The 25,052-nt window shown below is 39.0% G+C and overlaps 1 protein-coding gene across 1 annotated transcript in view; it reads left to right on the top strand.

Moving 5' to 3' along the window:
• The window catches only part of LOC114022741 (potassium-transporting ATPase alpha chain 2-like), a 30,413-nt gene extending 18,361 nt beyond the window's left edge, over window positions 1-12,052 (top strand). Inside the window, exons 12-23 of the mRNA XM_027835133.1 lie at window positions 47-239; window positions 1,165-1,340; window positions 2,559-2,695; window positions 5,145-5,295; window positions 6,481-6,649; window positions 6,761-6,915; window positions 8,138-8,261; window positions 8,432-8,577; window positions 9,961-10,094; window positions 11,108-11,209; window positions 11,675-11,766; window positions 11,897-12,052. Coding sequence (XP_027690934.1) covers window positions 47-239; window positions 1,165-1,340; window positions 2,559-2,695; window positions 5,145-5,295; window positions 6,481-6,649; window positions 6,761-6,915; window positions 8,138-8,261; window positions 8,432-8,577; window positions 9,961-10,094; window positions 11,108-11,209; window positions 11,675-11,766; window positions 11,897-11,925 — 1,608 coding nt within the window. The 3' untranslated portion in view covers window positions 11,926-12,052. The remainder of the gene's footprint in view (window positions 1-46; window positions 240-1,164; window positions 1,341-2,558; window positions 2,696-5,144; window positions 5,296-6,480; window positions 6,650-6,760; window positions 6,916-8,137; window positions 8,262-8,431; window positions 8,578-9,960; window positions 10,095-11,107; window positions 11,210-11,674; window positions 11,767-11,896) is intronic.
• The last annotated feature ends 13,000 nt before the right edge of the window (window positions 12,053-25,052 follow it).

Genomic DNA, 25,052 nt, shown 5'->3' on the forward strand with positions numbered 1-25,052 from the left:
AGTGACATGTCCCATTTAACACATTCACTTCATTCCTTCCTCCCAGCTGTCCATTCATGAGACAGAAGACCCCGATGACAAGCGCTTCCTCTTGGTGATGAAAGGAGCCCCTGAGAGGATCATGGAGAAATGCAGCACCATCATGATGCATGGCCAGGAGCAACCTCTTGATGAAAGCACAGCAGCGGCCTTCCAGACGGCATACATGGAGCTGGGGAGCTTAGGGGAGAGAGTGCTGGGTGAGTTGGCCTGAGAGAAGGGGCCACTAGGCATTACTAGACAAAGGACTGAAGTTGAGAAAATGGACAAGTTTACTAAAAACAGTGGAAGGTTATACTAAGGGAAGGAAATGAATCAATGGGATATATGTTTCTAAAAAGACATTGGAAGGTGTGTGGAGGAAAGAAAAGCATACTTAATGCTTAAACATACTCACAAAAATGCTTCAAGGATCCCTGATTTTATTAATGGTCTCCTATTCTCTAATGCAGAAACTACCAATAAATTCATGGATCCTTGAAAGGATGGTCTATGCTTTTTAAAAATCTTTTTTTTTTTTAATAGTTTGGAGCTATTTATCAGCAATGGGGATTCCCAGGAAAGAAATTTCCCATTTTTTTTGCCCAACAAAATTTTAATACCTTAAAACTCATGTCCCTGACATCTGGTCATAGGGTCCAATGAGAAAAGCTAGGGTACTGAGATGTACCAGGTAGATCCAGTCTTGCAGCATTATGAGATTTCTTAATGATGAGCCTGGGGAAGGAAGACATGATAGAAAGTTTTAAAAAATTGTAGCTTCTGGAAAATGGGGAGATCTATTTAACCCAACTAGGGTGGATTTTAGGAGCTTTCTTAGCTGAACTTTCAAGTCCAGGCCTCAGTTTCCTTATGAGTAAAGCTGAGGAGGTTGGATTAGTTGGCATGCATGTAAGGTCTTTTTCAGCTTCTTTAACCTAATTTTGAATTTGATTCTAGAATGGCCTTTATAATATCCTAATTGCTAATCATTGTCAAAAGCAGAGGATTCTGTTCTTTCCCTAAGATTCCTTTCCTAAAATATCTACTGCACCTTTTCTGTGGAAGATGCAAGGAAGGGACTCAAGTTTCCATTCAAGAAAAGAACTTTGAAGCTTCAATATGCTTCATGTGCGTCTATTCCAGGTTTCTGTCATCTCTACTTGCCAGAAGATGAGTTTCCAGATACCTATTCCTTTGATGTAGAGTCCATGAACTTTCCCACGTCTGACCTCTGCTTTGTGGGGCTGATATCACTGATTGATCCCCCTCGATCCACTGTCCCTGATGCAGTCATGAAATGCCGCAGTGCTGGTATCAAGGTAGAGTTCTTTTTTCCTACCTCTTGCGGTCTTTCATAGGTGCTAAAGTTCCTCTGAGAAAGTTTCATTTCATAATAAACTTCTTTCTATCAATCCCATGTATTTTCTATTTCCATTTTTCATTTGAGAGGCATCATGAAAGAATGGATAGAGAGCTGGTTTCAGGACCAGGAAGACCTGGGTTTAAGTCCCTCTCACACATGACAGACTCAATATTCCCCTGACACGTGCTGGCTAAGAGATCCTGGACAGGACACTGATAACCTCCCAGTGCTCTACACAGCTCTCTGAGAGTTGCTGAAAAGGTGCCAATCTGCAATGGTAGAGGGCATTTCCTCATCAATGAAATTACTGGTCCAGCCTCACCTCCTATTCCTTTTATGTTTACAATGTTGGGTTTTTATTGGTTATTGGAACATTGGTTTATTGGAATTCTGTAGAGAAGTTTCTTCTCAATATAGTTACTGTTTAGTCTAACACTCCAATCCTTGAGTCTGGTACGATGGAGAGAGCCAAAGGAATAGCTGAATAGAGCAGTTGTGTGGTTTGCAAAGTCTTTACATATATTATCTTATTTAATCCCATTATGTTTTCCCCATGAACTATGACAAGTAATGAAAAGACAAAAAAAAGAGTATCTAAAAAAATGGCCAATATGGCATAGGACTCTCTTCCCAGCTCTTCCACTTATAAACTCCTTAATTTTGGGCAAATCACTTAACCTCCCTGACCTTCTGTTTCCTCATCTAAAAAAAGAAGATAGAGTACTTTGCAAACCTTGAAATTCTATATAAATGTAAACGATTGTTATTGTTGTATAGAAACAATGACCTTTTAAGCCACAATGTACTGTATAAAGGTAAGGTCTATTTTGAAGTATTTTTCTAACTCCTTTTATCTTTGTAATCTTTTAAAGTAGATTATGTAATTCTACTTTATATATTATTTAAAAAAAATCTAAGGCTGTCCCATAAATCCCTTTTCCCCAGAATGTTGGATAAGAACTACACCAAATAATAAAGGCTCCCTTCTTCAGAATCAGGGAAATCTATTGGTGCCAGACTTTTTCAGGGGGAGAAAAGATACACATCTCAAGCAAAAGTCCACCAAAGAGCAATTCTGTTATCTTGCCTCAGGCAAGAGCAGTCATGCTCACTTGTTCCTCTGCTTTTGCTAGGCCTGCTTCTCATTGGTTATATCTGTGTCTCCTCATTTTAGGTTATCATGGTGACAGGTGATCATCCCATCACAGCCAAAGCTATTGCTAGAAGTGTGGGCATCATTTCAGCCAATAGTGAGACTGTGGAAGAAATAGCAAAACGTCTTAAAATTCCTGTAGAACAAGTTAACAAAAGGTAAGAGCAATGCTCATGCAACTCTTGCCCATCTCTTTGTTTCCAAAGAGCTTTGGTGTTAGGCAACTACTTTTTGGCCCACAGCCTCTTAGACTGCTGCCGTATCATTTCTTTAAATACACATTTACATACACCTACACATATGCTTATACATACATCTACACATATGCTTACACATACACATACACACACAATTGTCTTTCCACTAAAGAGTTCAGGAAAACCACCAAAAATGGTGTTCTTTTAAGAAAAAAATATGTATACATATAAATATATATATGTATATATTTCCAAATTACATGTTAAAACAATTTTTAAACTTTAAAAAAAATTTTTGAGTTGCAAATTCCATCCTTCTTTCCTTATTTCTCCTCCCCTCTCCCTGAAATAGTAAGCAATCAGATATAGGTTATACAAGTGTAATTATGTAAAACATTTCCATTTTGTACAAGAAGACTCAAATAAAAATAAAAGAATTAAAGAAAGAAAATGAAAAATAGCACAATCAGTCTGTATTGGAACAATATTAGTTCTTTCTCTAGAGGCGGCTAGTATGCTTAATCATTAGTCCTTTGGACTTGGATCATTGTATTACCGAGAATAGCTAATTTATTCATAGTTCTTCATCATACAATATTGCTATTACTATGTATAATGTTCTCCTGGTTCTGTTCACTTCACTTTGCATCAGTTCATGTAAGTATTTCCAGTTTTTTCTGAAATTATCCTGCTTGTCATTTCTTTTAGCACAATAATATTCCATTATTATCATATACCACAGCTTGTTTAGCCATTTCCAAATTGATGGGCATCCTTTTGATTTGCAATTCTTAGCCACCACAAAAAGAGCTGCTATAAGTAAAAAAAATATTATTCTTGATCCAATTTTAGCTCTACATTGGAATTGAAAAAGTTAGAACTGGAAGAGACATTAGAGAAGGCCCATCTAGTCCAGGTGTTCTTAACCTGGGGTCCATGAATTTTTAAAAAAAAATTTTTATAACTAAATTTCAATATACTTGGTTTCCTTTGTGATCTTATACATTTTGTTTTATGCATTTAAAATCAGTATTATAAGAAGAGATTCCTAGGTTTTACCAGACTGCCAAAGAGGTCAATGACAAAATGAGGGTAAAGAATCCTTTGTGTAATCCACACACCTCCATTTTATTGGTAAGGTAACTGAACTGATGCCTAAGTGGGGAGAAATGAACCCAAGGTCATTAGGGAAGGACGTAACAGAACTATAATTCAAACAAGTTCCTTTCTGACCCATTCCAACATGAATTTGTGGTATACTTTATAATATTAAAGTGTATCTGATATTTGTCAAATATTTGTTAGATCAGCGGTTAGTTGTGTGCAGTCCCAAACAAAAGTATCAAAGCCTTCTGCTCATCTTTTTGATGACAAAACAGAAAGCTCTCCACACATTTGCCAAATTAATCTCCCTAAGACATGGGAATGACCCATGTCAATGGCTACTTAAAAATCTCCAGTGGCCTCTAGGTTAAAATACGCATCCTCCCCTGGCATTTAAGGTCCTTCCCAATCTGTCTCCCATTTCTTTTCCCTTCATGCATGCTGCATTCAGTCAGACTAGCCTGTCAGCTGCTCCTGAATTCATCTCTCTACCTTTGTATAGGTTGTTTCCCATACCTAAAATGTCTTACCTTCTTACCTGTGCATTAACTTAGAATTCCTGACTTCGTTCAAGATTCAGCTCAGGTGCCTGCCCTGGGGATCCTTTTCTGGTCTCTCTAGTTGATTGTGCTCTCTCACATCCCCCTGAAATGACTATATTTATTCACGTACATCTTCATTGCCTCCTTCAGTAGAATGTAAACTCTTTGAGGTCAGGGTCTATTTTGCCTTTGTATCCTAGTGCCAAGCATAGACTCTAATGTGCAATAGGCATTTAATAAACATTTATTTATTGAATTGAATACAAAATAATACACACTTAAGGAAGAAGCAAGCAAAGTGCTAGGTGGTTCAAAAAAGGAAATAGTTGTTTTCCCCAGCTGGGAAAAGCAGGGAAGGCTTCATTGATGAGGCAAAATGTTGAATTGGGTTTTAAAGGACAAACAGGAATTCAACAGTCAGAGGATAATACTAAGGGAGGGCATTGCAGACACAGGGAGCAGCCAGTCATTGCTTCTCACTACCAGTCCTTTTGGGGTCCCCTCTGTAAGGGGAGGGGACTTAGTGTTATTTATTCCATTTGCTCTCCTGCTAGCCTCTGCTTCCTCATCTTGAATGGGGATGGCAAAGCCTATTACTGAGCTAGGCTTCTCTATTTTGCAATAGTATTGGGAGCATTAGTGAAGAATTGACGGGCTAGTCCTATTCAGAGTGTTGTTACCTACAGGGCTCCCTTGATCAAGGAGGGTCCTTCAGCATCAGAGCTGTCCTTTTTCCTTACTCGGTTTTGCTTTGGCCCTTCTAGAGAGGCAAAGGCAGCTGTGGTCAGTGGAATGGAGCTGAAGGAGATGAGCCCAGAGGAGCTGGATGAGCTCCTGACCTACCACACTGAAATTGTCTTTGCAAGAACATCTCCCCAGCAGAAGCTGATCATTGTGGAGGGCTGTCAGAGACAGGTGAGTCATTGGGGAGGAAGAGCTCAATACTGTGCCTGGCATGCAGTAGGTGCTTAATAAATGTTTATTGACTGATTGACTGACAGGTACTCTAGTGAATCTGAGTCAGATACCTTCAGACTGTCATTGAGCCTGAGGGGAAGCCTTGTCATAACAGAAGGCTCTTTTCCAAAACGCAGCTATGGTTCCTTCGCAAGGCTCAGGAAAAGAAATGGCTAGTTCTTTCAAGGAAATTCAATTCAATTTCTCAAGTATTCATTAAGCATTATTTTGTTCTTGGCAGTGTGCTAGGTATTGGAAATACAATGACAAAACAATCCCTTAAGGAGCTTATATTCAAGTTTTTTTCAACTAACAAAAAATAATTCTTCCCTCATTGGGGAAAAAAAGAGAAAAGAAAAAAACAAAACCTTCATAAAATATGTATCATCAGACAAAGCAGATTCCCTCACTGGCCATGTCCAAAAAATGTCTTATTCTGGTCCTTGACTTTACCTCTCTGCCAGGAGATGGGTAGCATGTTTCATCATCAGTCCACTGGAATAGTGGTTGATCATTGTGTTAACGACATCATCCAATGTTAGTTTGTCTTAAGAATGTTATTAATGTACAAATTATTCTGGTTCTGATTTCTTCAGTCTGCATCAGCTCATCAAAATCTTTCCAGGGTTCTCTGAAATGGTCCCTTTCGTTATTTCTTACAGCACAATAGTATTTACCATTATATTCATGTACCATGGTCTTAGCTTGAATGAGTGAAACCTCTGTTACAGTTTGAAGAAGATGGTGGCCTATCTATTTGTCATTCTCTAATTATGACTTCTCTGTTGAGTGGATTAGTTTAGCTGGCCCTAGCTGTGGAGATAACTAAGGAAAGAATGTGACCCTATGGTCAATATTTTATTAGGAAACCTGGAGCAATACCCGTCTCTGTGCTCTGCCATCTTATCTTTCATCTTCATTCATTTAAAAAGGTCTTGCTTGGGGACTTATTACTCTTATTCTTTATGCCACAAGGCAACATAACCCTCCCTCCCAAAACAAATGGACTCTTGCAGAACACAGTGTCTTTCTAATTTCCAGAGCAGATGGAGGCTATTATTTTGATCAATACTCCAAACTTGGCTACTTCTTGAAGTTTCTGGATTTAAAGTTAAAAGTTTAAATCCTACTTTGTTCTTCCAGGATGCTGTTGTTGCAGTGACAGGGGATGGTGTTAATGATTCCCCAGCCCTGAAGAAGGCTGATATTGGGATTGCTATGGGTTGTGTAGGCTCTGATGCAGCAAAAAATGCAGCAGACATGGTCTTACTAGATGACAACTTTTCCTCTATAGTGACAGGTATAGAGGAAGGTAAGTAAGGTCCCTTCCATAGAAAGGACATCTTAAATGTGCCCTTATAGAGGGCTGATTTAACCTGGTAGTTTGAAGGCTATCTTTCTGATGAGAACATTCTCTTCATAGGTCGCCTAATCTTTGACAATCTGAAGAAAATCATTGCATTCACCCTGACCAAAAACATTGCAGAGCTTATCCCTTTCCTGATCTTCATTATAGCTGGGGTGCCCCTGCCCATCGGTACCATGGCCATCTTGTTCATCGACTTAGGCACTGATGTTGTAAGTAGATAACTGAGGAACTAGGGAATCAAATAAATATTATATCAAGTACTAAAAACTTTTGGGACCATTTTTTTTTCCTTCTGGTCCCCTGAAGAGATTTAATTAACTTGTCAAGAGATTGGTAATAAAATCGACACTCTCTTGAACTGAGCTTTCCAAATGATTTCATTTACCTTAACTTTCCCAGAATGTGTACAGTGCTTATTTCTCAGGTTCCTTATCCCTGAACTGGGACAATGATCAAGGATCACAGGTGAAGCTACCACCAAAAAAGTCTGCAAAGTGTTTAGGGGCCCAAACAGTTTTAACAGGTCCAAGAAACATTGTAGGATATAGCCCCCTAACTAATCCAAGGCTCTATTAATTCAGTAAAGGATAGTTATTGTGTTCACCTAAGATGTCTTAAAACTCCTAAGATTAAAATATTGCCTTTACATGTGGCAGTTTAACTAAATCTTCCCTCCATCAAGGAGGGGGCCACTTGTTAAAGGAAGTATAATGGAGATTAGTGGATGGAGTAAATGAGCAGAAAACAGGAAGAATAGCATCATTCACATTTTCAGGAATCTTCAGGTCTAGTAACAAAATGCTGAGTATAGGCCAGTGTAATTTCCTTAATTGTCTCTGCATCTGGGATCCACCAAATTAATTCATAGGATCAGAGATCTAGAGGTGGGAGATTAGAAGTCATCCAGTTCAGCCTCTTCATTATATAGATAAGGAAAATGGGGTCCAATGATTTGCAAGGGCATACCAAGTACTTTGAGGTGGTACCAACCCAGGTTCTCTAAATCTACAACAGACAATTCCGAATAACTGAAGAATAACCAACATCATTGAGGGTACATTATTCATGTGACTTTGGAAAACATGAATAAATGTTAAGTGGGTAACAGAAAGCAGAGACAAAGGAAGGGAAATAGCCCTTGCCAGCCCCTTGCCAACCTTCCTCCCTTTCTTCTCTACTGATAGTAATATACTGGGCTGCTCACATATTTTGGCATGGTTAGAGGTCTGTTTCTTTTGAAATTAATAGTAAATGGATCTTGTTGTTTGAAGACTTGAAAGTTTTTGGTCAAGCTGCTTCCAGAGACTTAAGGCTCACTTATTCTCTCTCTCTCTCTATCTTCTCTTTGCTATATAAATACTAATTGGCTGTGTTCTAGCTACAGGGCAATGGTAAGTGACTGGGTTTCACCATCTTCTTTCCCCTCTATAGATTCCTTCCATTGCCTTAGCCTATGAGAAAGCTGAGAGTGATATCATGAGCCGGAAGCCACGCCACAAGAAGAAGGATAGGCTGGCGAATCATCAGCTGGCTTTGTACTCCTACCTGCAAATTGGTATGTTGAGGTATAACTCCCACCTGTCACTTTAGTACCAAAGGTCTTTCCTAAGGCTCTGTTTCCTAAAGCAATCAGAAACTGCTTTTTTATTTTTTTTGGATGGGTGGGAGAGAATTGGAAAGAGATATCCTGAACTCATCTGTTCCTATATCTCCTTTGTCCTCTAGGAATCTTACAATCTGTGGGAGGCTTCTTTGCCTACTTCACTGTCTATGCAGTCCAGGGATTCAAACCTGACAGGCTCCTTTACTTGCGGCCATTATGGGAAAATGATAGTCTTAATGACCTTGAAGACAGTTATGGACAAGAATGGGTAAGGGAGGTCAAAAGTGTTAGCCCCACCTATTCTCTATTCTATTGCCCATTTGACCTGATTGATGTTGAAATTCCATGCTCTACACTGCCCTAGTGATACGACCTCATTAGAATCAATGAATGAATAAAGACATCACCAAGCATTTGTTCAGTGATGACTATGTACTAGACAGTGTACTAAGTATGTGGGATATAAATATGACTAATGAAAAGCATTTATTATAGACATACTAGAATCTGCACCTGCCCTTTAAGGCTCTTACATTCTAATGGTGGGAGACAATACTCTGAGGAACTGATGATTTGTGGAGGAGATTTCAGGGAAGAGAAAAAGGTAAAGTCATGGTAGTAAGTTTTGGAAATGGAAGGACTGAAACCTCCAAGGCATGGTCTCTGATGATGAAATACGTTTCTGTCTTCTCAGCTGAGAGGTGGCAAGCAGTAGGAGGGAATGCCAGATAGCCAGTGTACTGGTTTTCTCCATTTAATTGTTTTTCTTCATTAAAAAAGAGGGAAATGAAGAGAAGAGACTGAAACTATCCACATTGCCCTGAGATATGTAAATGAAGACTACATTGAATATCACCAGATCTTAGGTTAAATACAGTGGACAATGTTGATTACTACCTCCTTAGCTATTTTTGGAGTTTGGGTTGCACAGTAGTTAAAGCTCTGGGCCTGGAGTCAGGAAGACCTGAATTAAAATCCTGCCCGAAACTTACCAGCTGGGTTACCCTGGGCAAGTCACTTAACTTCTATGACCCTTAGTTTTTTCATCCATAAAATGGGAATAATAATAGTGCCTTCTTGACTGGGTTGTTGGGAGAACCCAATTATATAACATTTAAAATGCTACATAAGTGTTAGTTATTATTAATAAAATTATATACATATATTTTTCTTTTGTTAAAACAAAATTTACTAGTTATTTTTTTAAACAGCAATGAGATGAGAGCCTCATGGAGGGAAGTTTGATTCTGAATGGAAAGTGATTGCTCTTGGGGTATGCAGTTCCTTAGGAGAAAGAGAGGAGATCATCTGGGTCATCCTAGATTCCTAGAGTTATCAGAACATAATATAGTAGAACATGAGAGTAAAATTGTGCCTAATGGAGATGTAGCTAATTTTCCAGAATGGAAATGGCAATTATTTTATTTGAATAGCTCTGACCTTTATCAGGACTTTTGGTAATAGTCTTCCAGAGCTGACACACATCAGCTTTGTAACAGACACAAAAGAACAACTAGGCTGCAACGTACAACATATAGGGATAAATAAAATAAATTACATCATCTTTTCTTTCCTACTCAACTGTTACCTTTTTTGGAAAACTGGGTAACCATCTGTTTCCACACCTATGTCCCTTCTTGATCATTTGCAGACAAAATATCAGCGGAAGTACTTGGAATGCACTGGATACACTGCTTACTTTGTTGCAGTCATGGTCCAGCAAATTGCAGATGTGATCATCAGAAAGACTCGGATAAACTCAATTTTCCGGCAAGGTCTCTTCAGGTATCACCTAGACTTCTCAGCAGTTTATCATGCAAAGAGGGTTGAATTCTGTTGGCTCATCAAAGGGACTGATGTTAAGATACCTACCATGGGAAAAGATTGTTTGACATGTCTCTGAGTCATATTAGCCTGATGGGCACCAGTCAGTCAGTAAATACGTTTTAAGTGCCCTACGTGTGCTGACAGTGTGCTAAGCTTTGGGCCATAAAGAAAGACAAAGGTATATTTCTGCTCTCAAGAGAGACAACAAGCAAACAATTGTATACAAACAAAATGTATATAGTATAAACTGGAGATAAATGACAGAGAGAAGGTAATAGCATTAAGAGGAATTGGGAAAGGCTTCCTATAGGAGGTGGGATTTTAGCTGGGACTTGAAGGCAAGAAGGAGATAGAGGTAGCTTGAGGGATATCCAGTGAAAATGCCCAGAGCTGGGAGATGGAGTGTCTTGTATGAGGCTTAGCAAGGAAGCCAGTGTCAATGGACCACAAAGTAGTATGTGGTGGGGTGTAAGAATACTGAAGAAATGTGGGGGAGGGGGAAATGTGAAGGTGATTTATGAAGGGCTTTGAATCCCAACTAGAATTTTATATACATACATACATATTTAATATATACGCACATATATACATACAATGTATTTATTTTTTCCTGGATGTGATAGGAAATTTATTGAGGGCAAGAAAGTTAAGAAGAACTCTTGGCAGGGAGACCTATTATTGGGCCACTAAAACAGTCCAGGCGTGAGATGGTCAGGACCTGCACCAGGGTGGTGGCAGTGTCAGAGGAGAGAAGGAAGTATATACAAGCGATGTCACAAGGATGAAATCAACAAATTTGGCAGCTGATTAGATACAGCAGAGAAGGAGATAGTGAGGAGATGACCTACAGGTTGGGAGCCTGAGGAACAAGGAATTTGGTGGTGTAATTCCCTACAATAACAGGGAAGCTAGGAAGATAGGAGGAATAACAAAGCATATTAAAATTCTGTTCTTGTTTATACTTCATACAGAAATAAATACATCTGGGTTGGGATTGCATCTCAAATTATCATAGCAGTAATTCTCTCCTGTGGATTTGGAAGTATCCCAATTCTGAATTTCACTACACTTCGGTGAGTTATGTGCCCTAATGTGGGAAGGGAAAGCCCTGGCCACCATTCTGAGGAGACCAGGCTGGGGACCAGGCTGCGGTAGCGTAAGGATGTCTGTGTCAGAAATAAGGTAGTGAGGATTGGAGACCAAAAACCTTTTCTGAAAAAATGGTTAGGCCTGGTCAAGCCATTGAAGGAAATGAGAATAAATTCAAATCCACATTCCCTTTGGAAAGATTTGAAGGAGAAAAACACACTTTATGGTCTTCATCTTTGAGTATTCCTTGTTTTGCATTATGCCTTCAAAGAAAAGAACTGGTTTTGGCCAATTTAGAAAAAATCCTTCTCTACTTTGAATCCACCTGAAATTGTTGCAGTTGCCAAGAAGGCAGTGAAGTTAATAACCCCACCACCATTTACCTGAAAGGCTGGTTCTTGTCTTCTGAAACACTTTGACTCTTGCATTTGGCTCTATTTCATTTCCAGGGTTCAGTACTGGTTTGCGGCGGTTCCATACGCCATTGTCATCTGGCTATATGATGAGTTACGAAAACTCCTAATCAGGCTCTACCCAGGAAGTAAGTAACCTCAACGAAGGAGAATTTGGGTCCAGATTTGGAAGACCCTGCTAAGGTTTATTGAACATTTACTTTTTTACATCTCCCACAAGCTCCATATTTCTTATTGACTCTCTTTGTCCCCTTACAGGCTGGTGGGATAAGACCATGTATTACTGAAATTGATTTTGGTTCCCAAGACTTTTCTTAATTTCTCCCTGATGATGATATTCAGTGTTCTTCATTCACCTCTGCTGGCAAGTCTCCTGTGCAATATGGGCATTGTCAAAATCCACACACCAGAAGAAATTTGCATGAAAGATCCTCAGTTAATATACTGTAAAAATGAGATTTGGCTTTTTGTATAGGTTGTTTTTCTTCTGCTCCCTGCCCACTGTCCTTCTTGTTTGTTTAAAATGTATAAACTCTGAAGGACGTGGAGAAGAAAAAGAACCTGTTGAATCTGTACATAACTTTCTACAATGTTTAATGCCATTGTAAAACCTGCACTTGCATTGTATTTGATACTGTTGAGTTTTATGAACACAACCTGGGCACAATTGTGTGTAGTGCAAACCCTGGTAGATTGGCCCAGAGTGGCCACTTTTTAAAGTAAAAAGTATTTTATAAAATAAGGTCGTGACTGTGTTGTTTTCAGACTCCCTGGGTAGGTGCTCTGTTTCAATTAGGAAGGTATTTGAAGGCTACTAATTAAATTTCTTTGTGCCCTTGGAATAATGGAAGGAAAAAGATATCAATAAGTTGTGTTTGAGCGATTCATCATTTCATTCTCTCCCTCCTTCCTTCCAACCACTACTTATACAGTGTTTAGTGGGAGTGGGGTTTCAGAGCCAGAAAACCTGGAGAGGCTGACTTACCATTAGTTGAAATGGAAAAACTCAAAGTAAGATATGATTGGGTTAGAGTACAATAAAAAAAAAAAGTCTTCTAAACTGCTTCTAAATTGGGCTGGAAACTTTTCCAAGAAAGGAATTTCTAGGACATCATTCTAGGAATGAGAAATAGACCAGGGAAAGCATTTCCCACTACCTCTTCTATGATTTCCAGTCACTGAATAATGAGTCTAACCCAAGTATAATATAGCCTAAGAAGAACCTCTGGTTTAAATTTTTTCCATAAACTCCCTTACATGTTAGGTCTCTCCCATCCCATCATTTGGACCATTTTTGGGCTCTTGGAGTAATTCCTCAGGTCAGGGAATTTGCCAGGGGATGGCAAGGTATATAATGTAATCCCAAGGCTTCTATAGATGTAGGATACCACAGATATGCTTAGACTATATATGCCAATATAAGCTTTAGCCTATAACTCATTCAGTTGAATATAATGGAGAATTGATAACTGTGGAAGTGATCTGATTTTGCAAATACCAATGGGCTTGTATTGTGCAGAACCCCAACACATAAGTAAATGACTAAAAATATGGTAAGTACAAGTCTTATAGTTATTTTTGCATTAGATTTAATTTTGATCTACCTACTGAATTATAAATTAGGAGTTGAAAGTACAGTTAAAAGATTTAGGGTATAGATTATATATGATTTGTACAACTTTAATTTCTACACAGGGTCTTAGATGTAAAAAGTGGAACTGAATGCTAAAAGAGACTGTCACAAAACTACATTGATTGGGTCCACTACCAATTGATGTTATCTAATCTCAACTGGGCTTTCACTGCTACACAGTGATCCTACTCCTCCCTGATTGGTTGTGACATCCCCAAAGGTTCTGTTCCAAACCTCTTTCCTTCTCAGGCAATGCATTCCACCCCATCCTTGATAACAGATAACCTCGCCTTATACTTTACTGATAAAATTAAGGCCATCCATCTTGAGTTCCCTCTTTTCCCCAGTGCTATACTTCAAATCTCTTCAACATCATCCCCAAACCTCTCCTCCTTTGCTCCAAGGAAGAAGTGGCCCACTCTTCTTGAACAGGGCCACCCCTCTACTGGTGCCTTTGTTTCTTCTTTCTCTTTCAGGAGACTGACCATTTGATCTTCCCCTCTTCTGACATTCATAATTTCTTTATCAACTGGTTTCTTCCCTCTTGCTTTAAAAACTTTATTCTTTTTATCTCCTGAAGATATTGTTTGTATCCGCTTTACACAGTTGAACTTTTACAAAAAAAACCATTTACATTCATTGCCTCTACTTCCTCAACTCCCACTCAGTTCTCAGCTTATTACAACTGGCTTTTGGACCCACAAGTCAACTGAGACTTTTCTTACCAATGTCACAAATGCTCTCTATTATGATATCTGTTGGCTTTTTCTCAGTCCTTGTCCTTGACCTTTCTGCAATGTTTGATACTGTTGACCACACCCTCCTCCTAGATACTCCTTCTTCCCTGAGTTTTCCTAGCACTGTTTTCTCCTGATTCTCCTCTTGCCTCAATGATCGGTCTTTTGTATCCTTTAATGGATCATCATCTCTATGATCTGCCTTCTTTTGCAAGGTTCATCAGGACTTTATCCTGGGCCCTCTTTTCTCTCTAGAATTTCATTGGGGAACTTAGCTCTTTGTAAGAGTCAATTATTATCTTTATGTATATGACTACTTAATCACTATATTCAGCTCTCCTCTTTTTTCTGAATTCCAGTCCTGTATTACCAAGTGCCTACTGGACATCTCCACTTCCTTGTTCCATAGGTATTTAAAACTCCAACCTGTCTAAAATTGAACCCTATCTTCCCCCACAAAAAATTCCTTTCCTTTTTCTAACTTCCTTATTTCTGCTGAGGGTGCCATGATCCTTTAACTTGCACAGGTTGACAACCTCAGAATCACCTTGAACTTTCCTCTCCCACATCTCCCATATCAGGTGCCATTTCTTGTTAATTCTACTTCTACAATCTCTCTCCCATCTATCCCTTCTCTCCTCTTACATAGCTACCACTCATTTCAGGTCCTCATCTAGTCTTTTCTAAATCACTGTACTAGGCTTTAATGCTTCTCTCTTCCTCAAATTTCTCTGTTTTTCTACCCAGCCACCACATAGATGCTAAACCTAAAATTAACATCAACTGCACCTATAATTAGCATGTAGTGGGATAACAACCAGGTTTGTTTAAAGATGACCATTTTGGGCACCAGTGATGCTGGATGGTGCTGGCTTTCCTGGACCTAGCCTGTCTTCTGGAAGAAGGGTCTGCAAATGAGAAGCTCCATGGTTGTATAACCCTGTAAGATTTTAGAAGGCCTCATGATATGTGAGTATAGAAGCATCTATGTGTATGTGTGTGTATGCATATGTGTGTGTGAGTTTGTGTGTTTTCAATTGGATACATTACACAAAGTAATTTTCTTTATAGGGAGATACCTTTAGCAATGATTTGCACATGCACACAAAGTCAAGATGAAGAGACAGCACACAGATGCTGATAACTTGATTTCCTATATCTTAAAAATGATGTGGGGAGGAATGTAAACCCAAAACTCTGAAAAGGGGGGAGAAAATGTGGTTGAGAGGAGATAGAGTAGCTGAAAATTTCAGCAGGAAGAGAAGTCAATGGGTTCTGAGTGAGGTTCAACAAAGGCCAAGCAAATTGCCAAGAAGCCAGGTAAGCAGGCTTTTAAAATATGTACCTATGTTGAAAATGACTACAGTAGGTGGGGCAGAAACTTTTGACTCACAATATTTACAAAACTGAAAGCAACATTCATCTTTGGCAATTCTACTATTGGTCTGCTTTTTGGGGTCCTGAGCTCTGATGAGTGTATGCAGTAAGATGGTTGGATGAGATAACCTCTAAACTTGAGCTCTCAAGTCTGTGTATTGAGATTCAACTTCGGACTCTTTCAAATCTAGATATGAAGAGTTTTTCATTTCAAGTGAGACTAAAGGAGAACCTGAGAAATAGAGGCAGTGAAGGAAAACATTTGCCATCTACATGTGGAGGGCTTTTAATTACCTCTCCCCCCAACCCCCTCCAGTTGAAGTCTGTCCCTGTGTTAAATTGCACTGCTCTGATCCAGTCTCAGCTAAACCAGTAGAGTCAGTTGGACTCAAGTGCTCTTGAATTTCTTGACACAAATTCCATTCCCCCCATCCCACCCTTTACCCTTTTAACCTTTTTCTTTTTATGCTGCCTTCTACTTCAAACCGGTTCTCTGGCAGACTCCTTACCTGCCCTAATCCCCTCACCTTCCTGTAACTCCTTTTTAGAGGATTTTACTTCTTAGTCTCCAGGTTCCAAGATAAATCTTTAATGTGTACTGAGGTAAAGCCTGAACCTTAAAGGGACAGAAAATCTCTCTCATCTGGAATTCTCTTTCTCTCTGGAATGAGACTTCCTTCTCCCCCTTTCTTTTGCTAATGTCCTGGTGAATGGACCAGTCAGGTGTTTTTCCACAGTATTCAAAGCTGGATCTTCTTGGAGCTGAAGTCTTTTTAAATTTTCCCAAGGGCTATGATTATTCAAGAATTCATGTTATAATGATCATGTTCTTATATTTACATATCGACTGCATTCATCTAAGTACTTCGGTGACTAATCCAATGCAATTGTAGAATTAAACTTGGATTCTGCATGCTCCCTTGTGTGCAGTTCCCTTTTCTCCCTTCTTCTAACTCATCTCCTCTCACTGACACACTATGAAGATAGTGCAGGATAGATTCCAGGATACCCAGCAGATACCAGGGGAAGCAAACACCCGGGGAACAGGAGATGGTAAGAGATATTCCCAAACCCTCACCTGGTCATTAATGCTTACTAAATCTCACTTTGTACAAGGTTACTTTAAGGAAACTTTGGGGAGTGTGTTTACCATGGACTTAATGGCTAGAACTCGATGGAATGCCTAAACATTCCAGCATTTATATGAGACAAAAACATGGCAGAAGAGCTGCTTTCAGTATTTCAATTGTAAGCATATTATTGACAACAATGAATAATTACTTCATTTGCTACAAAACCTTGCCTTCTTACTAATTCTATTCCTTCATTCATTCACTCAACAAAATTTTGTCAAATGTATAGCACATATTCTAGGCAGCTTGGGGAAAATATATGTATGTATGTATATATATTTCTGTTTTTGCTCAGTCATTTTTCAGTCATGTCCAACTCTTCATGAGCCCATCTGGGGAGTATTTGGCAAAGATACCTGGGGTGGTTTGTGTGGAAAATGTGGTTGGGGATGTTGCTTCTGCATATCACTCAATCAGGGATTGAACACCTATGTGACAGCATTGGAGTCAGTTTGGACTGGGAAGGAGTGGGAAATGGTTGGTTTTCATTTCTACAGGTGTGCAGTCTGGGGACTGAGTGGAAGTTGAACAAAGTAAGCTTAAAGTGGAATTGGTGGGTGGATAGATTGACCGGCTTCTGAGGTTGGGTGTGGGTTGACACATCCGTGTCCCGGGCAGAGGGGGTGTGGGCATACCCAAATAAGGGCAAAATTAAATAAGAGCTAGGGTGACCAAATTGTGGAGAGTGAGAGATATAATTAGGGGTGGAGACTCATGTGGGGAAATTAGGCCCTTCAGATAGGCTGTTACCTCTATAGTACCCAGGCAAAGGGGAAACGGGAAGGAAATTCGAATCGGGAATAAAAAGGTGTGCATCTGTCGACAAATGTGCTCTCACATGCGTGCTCACATGTGGGATGCCAGGTCGTCCCAGGTCGTTAATAAAGCTTCTTCCTGACTCAACAATGGCTTTGTGGAATTTGTGATACATAGATAACAGCTTGCCATTTCCCTCTCCAGTTCCTTTTGCAGGTGAGGAAACTGAGGCAAAGTTAAGTGACTTGCCCAGGGTCACACAGCCAGGGTCTGAAGTTCATAAAGAACAAAAGTGATGATACCAGACAACCAACCCTTGGAATCATGATAACCTGTTTTTAAGACCCCCAAGACTGGCTTTATGACCCAGTGCAGGTTACTTACTCTCTCATGAACACCTAGCCCTACCTCCCTCCAAACCCTGGCAATTTTCTAAGAATATAGATTCTACAACAACTGTCAGTCTGAGTGTTGAGGGATTTTCTTCACCTAAAGCTTTTTAATGAAATAGCAGATCTAGACTTCTACCCTTAACATAGCCACCTAAACTCCTTGACACATTTCTTTGACTCTAAAAGCATACAACTAAGAAGAGGGATAGCCAAAGACTAGGAACATTATAGAGACTAAAAACAGTTAATATGAAGACCAAACAGGAGTATGGTGGATTGCAAGTTCAATATGCATTAACCCTACCAAAAACAGTTAATGTGATATTATTCTTAATTAAACAAGGCAAAGAAAGTAGAAGATGATATTTCTGCTATTCTCTACCTTGGTCAGACCACGTGCAGAGCTATGTTGGAAGTTGCAGAGAGGTAGATTTGACTGGGATACCTCAAGATGTAAGTTGCAACTCACCCAAAGCTTCCTTGATGACAACTTGTTGGGGATATTGTAAAGAAGATTCCTTTACAGTTGAACTAGATGAGGTCACTTTCTACTCTCAGATTCTGTGACTCTGAAATTCTAATGGCAAGGCAAAGGCCTCCTAAAATCTGGGCCAGACCAGCAACAGGCCCATATCTCAGGAGCCAAGATCAGTAGTACTGCAAACCAATGACAAATGTCCTAAGACACTCCTTGTTTTCTATTTCTTTTCTCCATTCTAGAGCTTTGGGTGTTTCAGAGAGAAGAGTACCAGGATTGCATGATATGAAAGTAGGCGTGGCTGTTACACTTACTACTAGCTATAGTTACTCATTAGAGACAGAAAAAGAAGGCAGAGAAAGATGGAGAAAAGCATTTCCCAATTAGCTCTCAAGGAGGTGCCAAAAAGGCAGTCAGCTGCATGAATTTCCCTATCAATTTGACTAACTGATCCCAATAAGTTGGAGTGAATTAGGGAGACAGAGACAGATTTGACTGCAGTTTATTAAACTTGGAGAAGTATGGCACACCCCAACAGCAGCTGATGGAAATATGTCAGTCACAATTTGGCCAATAGTATTTTAAAATAACATTAAGTTACAAAGAAAAAAAAAGATAGATGTTCATTATAATATTGCTGGTACTACAAAGAAAAAAAAATGTACTTGTTAAGGAGAATGTATATCATTAGTTATAGGAGATAGAGACAAGATGTGTCCTTGTTGGTAAAGCTAGTTGTACTAAATCAAAGGGAAACTATCCCTCAGGCTAGATAAGGGAAAGGGAACATTATAAAGACTCCTTTTATGAAGTTCCCCCCTCTTTTTTTTTTTTTTTAGCAATTAATTCTTTTTGTACCAGTTGGCAAGCAAAGAAGATACTGAAGGGAACCAATTATTGTAGCTGGTCCCTCAGTTCATGCAGGGCTCATACACAGCAAAATCAGAAATAATAAACAAAAGAGTCAGTTATAGTCTCTGAAAAATTCACTTTCAAAAGCACTGTAAGTTTGCACCTATGATATGAAAGGCTTGAAAAAGCCTGGGTAAGAAATTGACAATACAATGAAAAGGAAGTGTTTTCTGAACCTTAAAGTCCTCAAATAACCTTTCCTAAGTACCAGTGCTGCCAATTAAATTGCATTTGAATCATAATAAGAATGATAACACCAATCCTGAATAACTCAGTATTCTCAATTATTCTTGAGTTGCAGCAATATTCTTTCTTATTAGGCAATATGATTAATTAAAAAGAGCCCAGGCCTGGGAATCACGAAACCCAGGTTCTGATAAAAACTCTGCTTTGCCACTAGCTAGCCACTCTGAACTTCAATTTCCTCCTCTAAAACTGGGGAGTAGAGTGGAAAGAATTGAAGAAATGATGATCTGTAAGGTCCTTTCACAGGTGGAACATATAATAACTATTCAATTAAACAAATGGGAAATGTCTAATAAATAAAAAGCACTGTGCTAGTAACTACATGACACAGTCTCTGTTATTTAATAGAAGGGTAGAGCTTAGACAAAAATAAGTACAATTTAAAAACCTCTAATAAAGTTATAATGAAATTAAGTGGTTAAGATAGAAGCAAAGTTTTAGGAGTGGTTAGAACATAGAGGGATAATTTCTAGGACATATGTAGGATGATAAGAAGATGAAGACTAAAAAACTAGGATGTTAATCATAATTATTGTTATCCTCTGACACTGGCTACTCGATCTGAGGAGAAAATAGATAGGAAAGTTCCTTAAAAGTTAAAAGCACTATACAAATGTACCCTTTGGTTTTTTCCCATCCTTCTATTTTCCATTTCCTTTCTGGTCCTCCCAGTGCTCCAATTTTTTTTTCTTGATCCCTGATATTACCTGCCACCATGTTGCCACATCAACTTTTATGAAGTGATTTTTAGCATTTATTAAGGGGATTTGGATAATTTCTGGTCTTCTTTAATACCTGAAAAATTTTTTTTCTTCAGAAGGAGTTCCCTTTTATCCCAGCTAAATCTCTCCTACCCATTCTTCATGAATCATACACATTTTCCAATTTTGAAATTGCCCCAAAACACAGGTTTTCACAAGGTAAAACTGCCAAACACCTGTTTAAAAAAAAATCTATCAATACTGCCAAACACCCGTTTTAAAAATCCATCAATAAAACTGTCCCTTGGTTCCCCCTATAATTTACCTAGATTCTCCAGAGTGTAGCAGCATGCCATTTAAATCATTAATGCAGCTAGCTTTTTCTCAGATACAAACTGAATGGCTAATAGTTTGCTTTAAATAATAAGACCCATCAAGTCCAAATTTATAGCTAAATAAGGTTGGGGCAAAAAGAAGAGAGGCAGAAACAAAGGAGCGACAAAGCCAATTTGCATTTATTAAGTCACTGTTAAGTCAGAAAGCATTTATTAAGTTCTTATTCTGAGTCAGGCTCTGTGCTAAGTGCTGGGGATACACAGAAAGGCAAGAGACAGTCTCTGTTCTGGAGGAGCTAACAATCTAATAGCATTTAGGGACACAGGGGTCTCTATCTCAGATAAGGGCAGATCATGAAATTTGTACTCCACATTACACTTGCTGAATGCTTTCATCAGCCATCACTTCAGCCTTGGGGTCAAAGTCCAGGGACACAATTTCAATGTAAGTCTTGTCTGATTTTGTTTTAGGCCTTTTCTGGGACCGAGGTGTCACTTTGGCATTGTTGTCTGTTGTCTATGTTTTGCTGACTTCATCAGCTTGTTTAGAAGGTTGATTAGCAGTGTAAGGCAATGGATACTCTTGCTGCTTTACTTTTGGGTGACATTCTTCTTCCTCTGGCTCTATTTTTGCTTCATCAGTAGCAACTGACAATTTCCTCTTGTTCATCTGTTGGTGAAATAAAATGTTTTCTTCTTCAATTGGAATTTCCATAGATTTCTCATTATTCAAAATTACATTTTCTGTAGGTTTAGATGCTTTATTATAATCTATCAACAGGGGCATCTCATTGTAATTTTCTATAGACTGTTTTGCCTCATCGAAGTTTTCTATAAATGGCTTGAGCTGGTCTCAGTTTTCTGTAGATGAGTTTGCCTCCTCATTATTTTCTATGGATGAATTTTCTTCATTGTAATTTTCTATAGGCAGTTTTTCCTAGTACTCTTCTACATGCAGGTCTTCTTCGTTGCGACTTTCTATAGACAAATCTGCCTCATTGTAATCTTCTAAAGACAGGCTTGCCTTGTGATTTTTGGTAGATTATAGGTGCCTCATAATTTTCTTCAAACGGGGGTGCCTCATAATTTTCCACAGACAGGGAAGATATCCACTTTCATTTTTACAAAGTGCCGGACCTGAACCCAGTAGAATATAGAGACCAAAAGAAATTTCTCTTTTCTATGTAGCAAGACAAAAATCCTGAGCAGAGGCAACTGAAGTTTATAATGGTGAGTGATCCTGAAAAGCAAAAGAATGAATGTTAAGAAGTAGGCTATGCTTACCTGGAACTGTGGCAGATCCTGGATACAGGAAGAAACATTTCAGAGCAAGAGATAGACATCATCAACCCTCTGGAGAAAGCCACCTTTGTTGGAATGCTGAAAGTGTCCCTTCAAGCAACTGATGCTCTTCAGACCACTTTCAAGGAGTTGAGTGAAGATATACATTTGTGATAAAATAAATGCAAGAGGTCTCTTATCTAAAACTGAATATATCACAGGGTTATTTCAAGGGGACCACGCAGATCTTGGGCAAATCACTTAACTTCTTAATTCTGATCAGTATTCTGATGAATGGGGGTGGGAATTCCTTATGAAGGGAATTTCTCAAAACTATGAAACCACAGAAAAAAAAAAGTAACCTGATTCCCATCTTGAAGGAGATGGTCTTATATATTTTTTGGAAATTCAATTTCTCTTTATAGTATCACTAATAGATCTATGGAGAGGCACATATTTCTTCATTCCCATTTTCATAGGAGTGGAGGAGTATAAATCATAGATCTCTAGCTCTGTAAAGGAACTTAAGAAGTCACCCAGTCCTACCCTCTCATTTTCCAGATGAGAAAACTGAAACACAAAGGGGTTAAGTGAGTGGCTGAAGGGTACACAGGTATTAAGTAACAGATCCTAGGATTCAAACTCAGGTCTTAAGAAAACCAAGGCAGAGAGAAGTGAGTCCACCATCATATGGCATAGAAGCTGACTGAGGCTTGATAGTTCCGACACGTGTTTCTAGATCAACAAGCACAAGTCAGTTTCAGAAATCAATCAATCAATCAATCAATCAATATTTATTTAGCACCTGCTCTGTACCAGACACTGTGCTAAGAGCTGAGGATACAAAAAAAGGCAAAAGATAGTCCCTGCCCTCAAGGAGCTTATGATCTAATGGTGAGACATCATGCAAACAAATATATACCCAGCAAACTACATACAGGATAAATAGGGAAATAATTAAATGAGGGAAGGCACTACAATTAAGAGGGGGTGGGGAAGGCTTCCTGTAGAAGGTAGGATTTTAGTTGGGATTTAAAAGGAAGCCAGAAAAGTCAGTATTCAGAGTAGAGGAGAGAGAGCTTTTTATTTTATTTTCAGCTCTGAATTCTCTTCCTCCTACCTTCCTCTCTCCCACTCATTGAAGGAGGCAAAACAACTAAAATATGGTATAAGTAGATAAAGCCAAGCAAAATAAATTCCCTGCATTAACTATGCCAAAAAAATTAAAGAAAAGAAAGAAAATAGGCTTCCCACTGCACTTTGAGTCCATCAGTTCTCTTTTTGGAGGTGGATAGCATAAATCCTTGTTGTTTTTCACGTTCAGTTGCTTCAGTTGTGTCTGAGTCTTTGTGACTCCATTTGGAATTTTCTTGGCAAAGATACTGTAGTGGTTTGCCATTTCTTTCTCCAGCTCATTTTACAGATGAGGGAAACTGAGGCAAACAGAGTAAAGTGACTTGCCTAGAGTCACACAGCTAGTAAGTATCTGAGGCCAGATTTGAAATCAGCGGCCAAGTGTTCTATCCTAGCTGCCCCATCAATCCTTGTACCATGACTTTATTATAAGACTTCAAAATACTCATATATTTTGTCAATCACAATGCCTGAATGCACTTTATATTTTAAAAATACAATTCCATATCTATGAAACCCATTTCGTTCTACAGACTCTACTTTTGCTTATTTATTATACTGAGTCATACCTCATTTGTGTTAGAATGAGATAAAGATCAAAATGACGAAAAAAGAGAGTTGGTTTCAGGTAAAACCAACAGGGCAGAGTTGGCTAATGTGGCTGGAATTTTCTAAGTCTCTTTGGTTACAATTTGTATGCTAATGGAACAAATTCTGTCAGAATATTAAAAATTGTCCTTAGGAAAGACAGGCCAAAGTGAAACCCTGAAAAGTTTCCATATGGCCAGCTATTCATGTTAATGGCATCTACTCTCTAAAGCCTCCTAGGCATTAACCTTTCTAACAAGAGATATCAAATGACTTCAAAGAAGAAAGGACCACACCCATTCTCCTTAAACATTCAGAGGAGATACAAAGATAGAAATCGAATTCCAGAGGGTTGGAAGGAGCCCATGAGCTTCTGGTTTGGGGAATTGTGGGATAAGGAATAGACTGATGGACCTGGAGTCACAAAGACCCAGATTTGAATTCCACACTCTTCTCACATTTATTCGCTATATGACTAAACCACTTAATTTCTCTGCCTCGGTTTCCTTAGCTGTACAGTAGGGTTAATCATACATTACATGCCTCCTTTTTGTTATACATTAATTTTCCTTATGTACTCTGCAGATCAGCTACTCTTCATGCTGTTTGCTCCTTATATATGTCACTCCATCTCCTGTCTTCGTTTTTTCCCTTGGCCATTCCCCATGCCCAGAGCATTCTTTCCTCACCTGACTGGACTGATCTTACTGATCCCACCAGCTGTTAGTGCCACCCACCCCTGTCCCTCAAACTTTACTTCTATTTATTTTGTATATATTTATGTGCACATATTGCCTACCTCAACAGAATGTAAGAAGTCTTTGAGAGCATGGACTATTTTTGCTTTTGTGTCTACCTAACAGAATGCTTATTGATTTATTTATCACCATCTTTGGTTATTGAGAGGCTGAATGGGATAATGTATATCAAGAACTTTGTAAAATCTTAATGTAGTTGAAGCGCCAGCAGTTATTATTATTGTTATTATTATCTTTGCCTAATGTCCCATTGTCTTTCAAGGAGAGGATACAGAATGTATGTCCCTTTCCAAGCCTCATCCAGGCCACAAATCTGGATGAAACCTTTAATAGCTAGAATCATAATCAGAGTCTCCAGTCTTTTCTTTGGTTAAGAGTTATGTTAAGAAGTCAGAACCAAGATGGCAGAGTAGCAGGAAATATAGCCTAGTTCTATCTCACAACTCCACAAAGATCTAGGAAAGACATCAGACTGAGTCCTGACTGGGAAATTCAAGGGAAAAAAAATCATAGTGAACTATTTATTTTCAGCCCAGGTCAGCATAGGGAAATAGGCAGGAAGATCTGTGGACCCTAGGCATGGGGTCTGGCCATGGGATGGCAGAGCATTCTTTTTTTTTTTTTTGCAAGGCAATCGGGGTTAAGTGACTTGCCCACAGTCACACGGCTAGTGAGTACCATGTGTCTGAGGCCAAATTTGAACTCAGGTCCTCTTGACTCCAGGGCTGGTGCTTTATCCACTGCGCCACCTAGCTGCCCCTTGAGCATTCTAGTTGAAAGAAAATAAAGACTGTGCACCATGGCAAAAAGTCCAAGAGCTATCTAGAGAGACCCTCAACTTTGGGCAGGTGCCACATATCAGTTCTGTAGTTCACTACCCAGTTCCAGGTCACAGATTCAATTCAGAGTAGGGGACCTGGGTGCTATTCCAGGGTGAAGAGTGGCAATTGGCC

This window comes from Vombatus ursinus, unplaced genomic scaffold (genome assembly GCF_900497805.2).
Source record: "Vombatus ursinus unplaced genomic scaffold, bare-nosed wombat genome assembly UNPS02014813.1, whole genome shotgun sequence".
Classification (NCBI taxonomy): Eukaryota; Metazoa; Chordata; class Mammalia; order Diprotodontia; family Vombatidae; genus Vombatus; species Vombatus ursinus.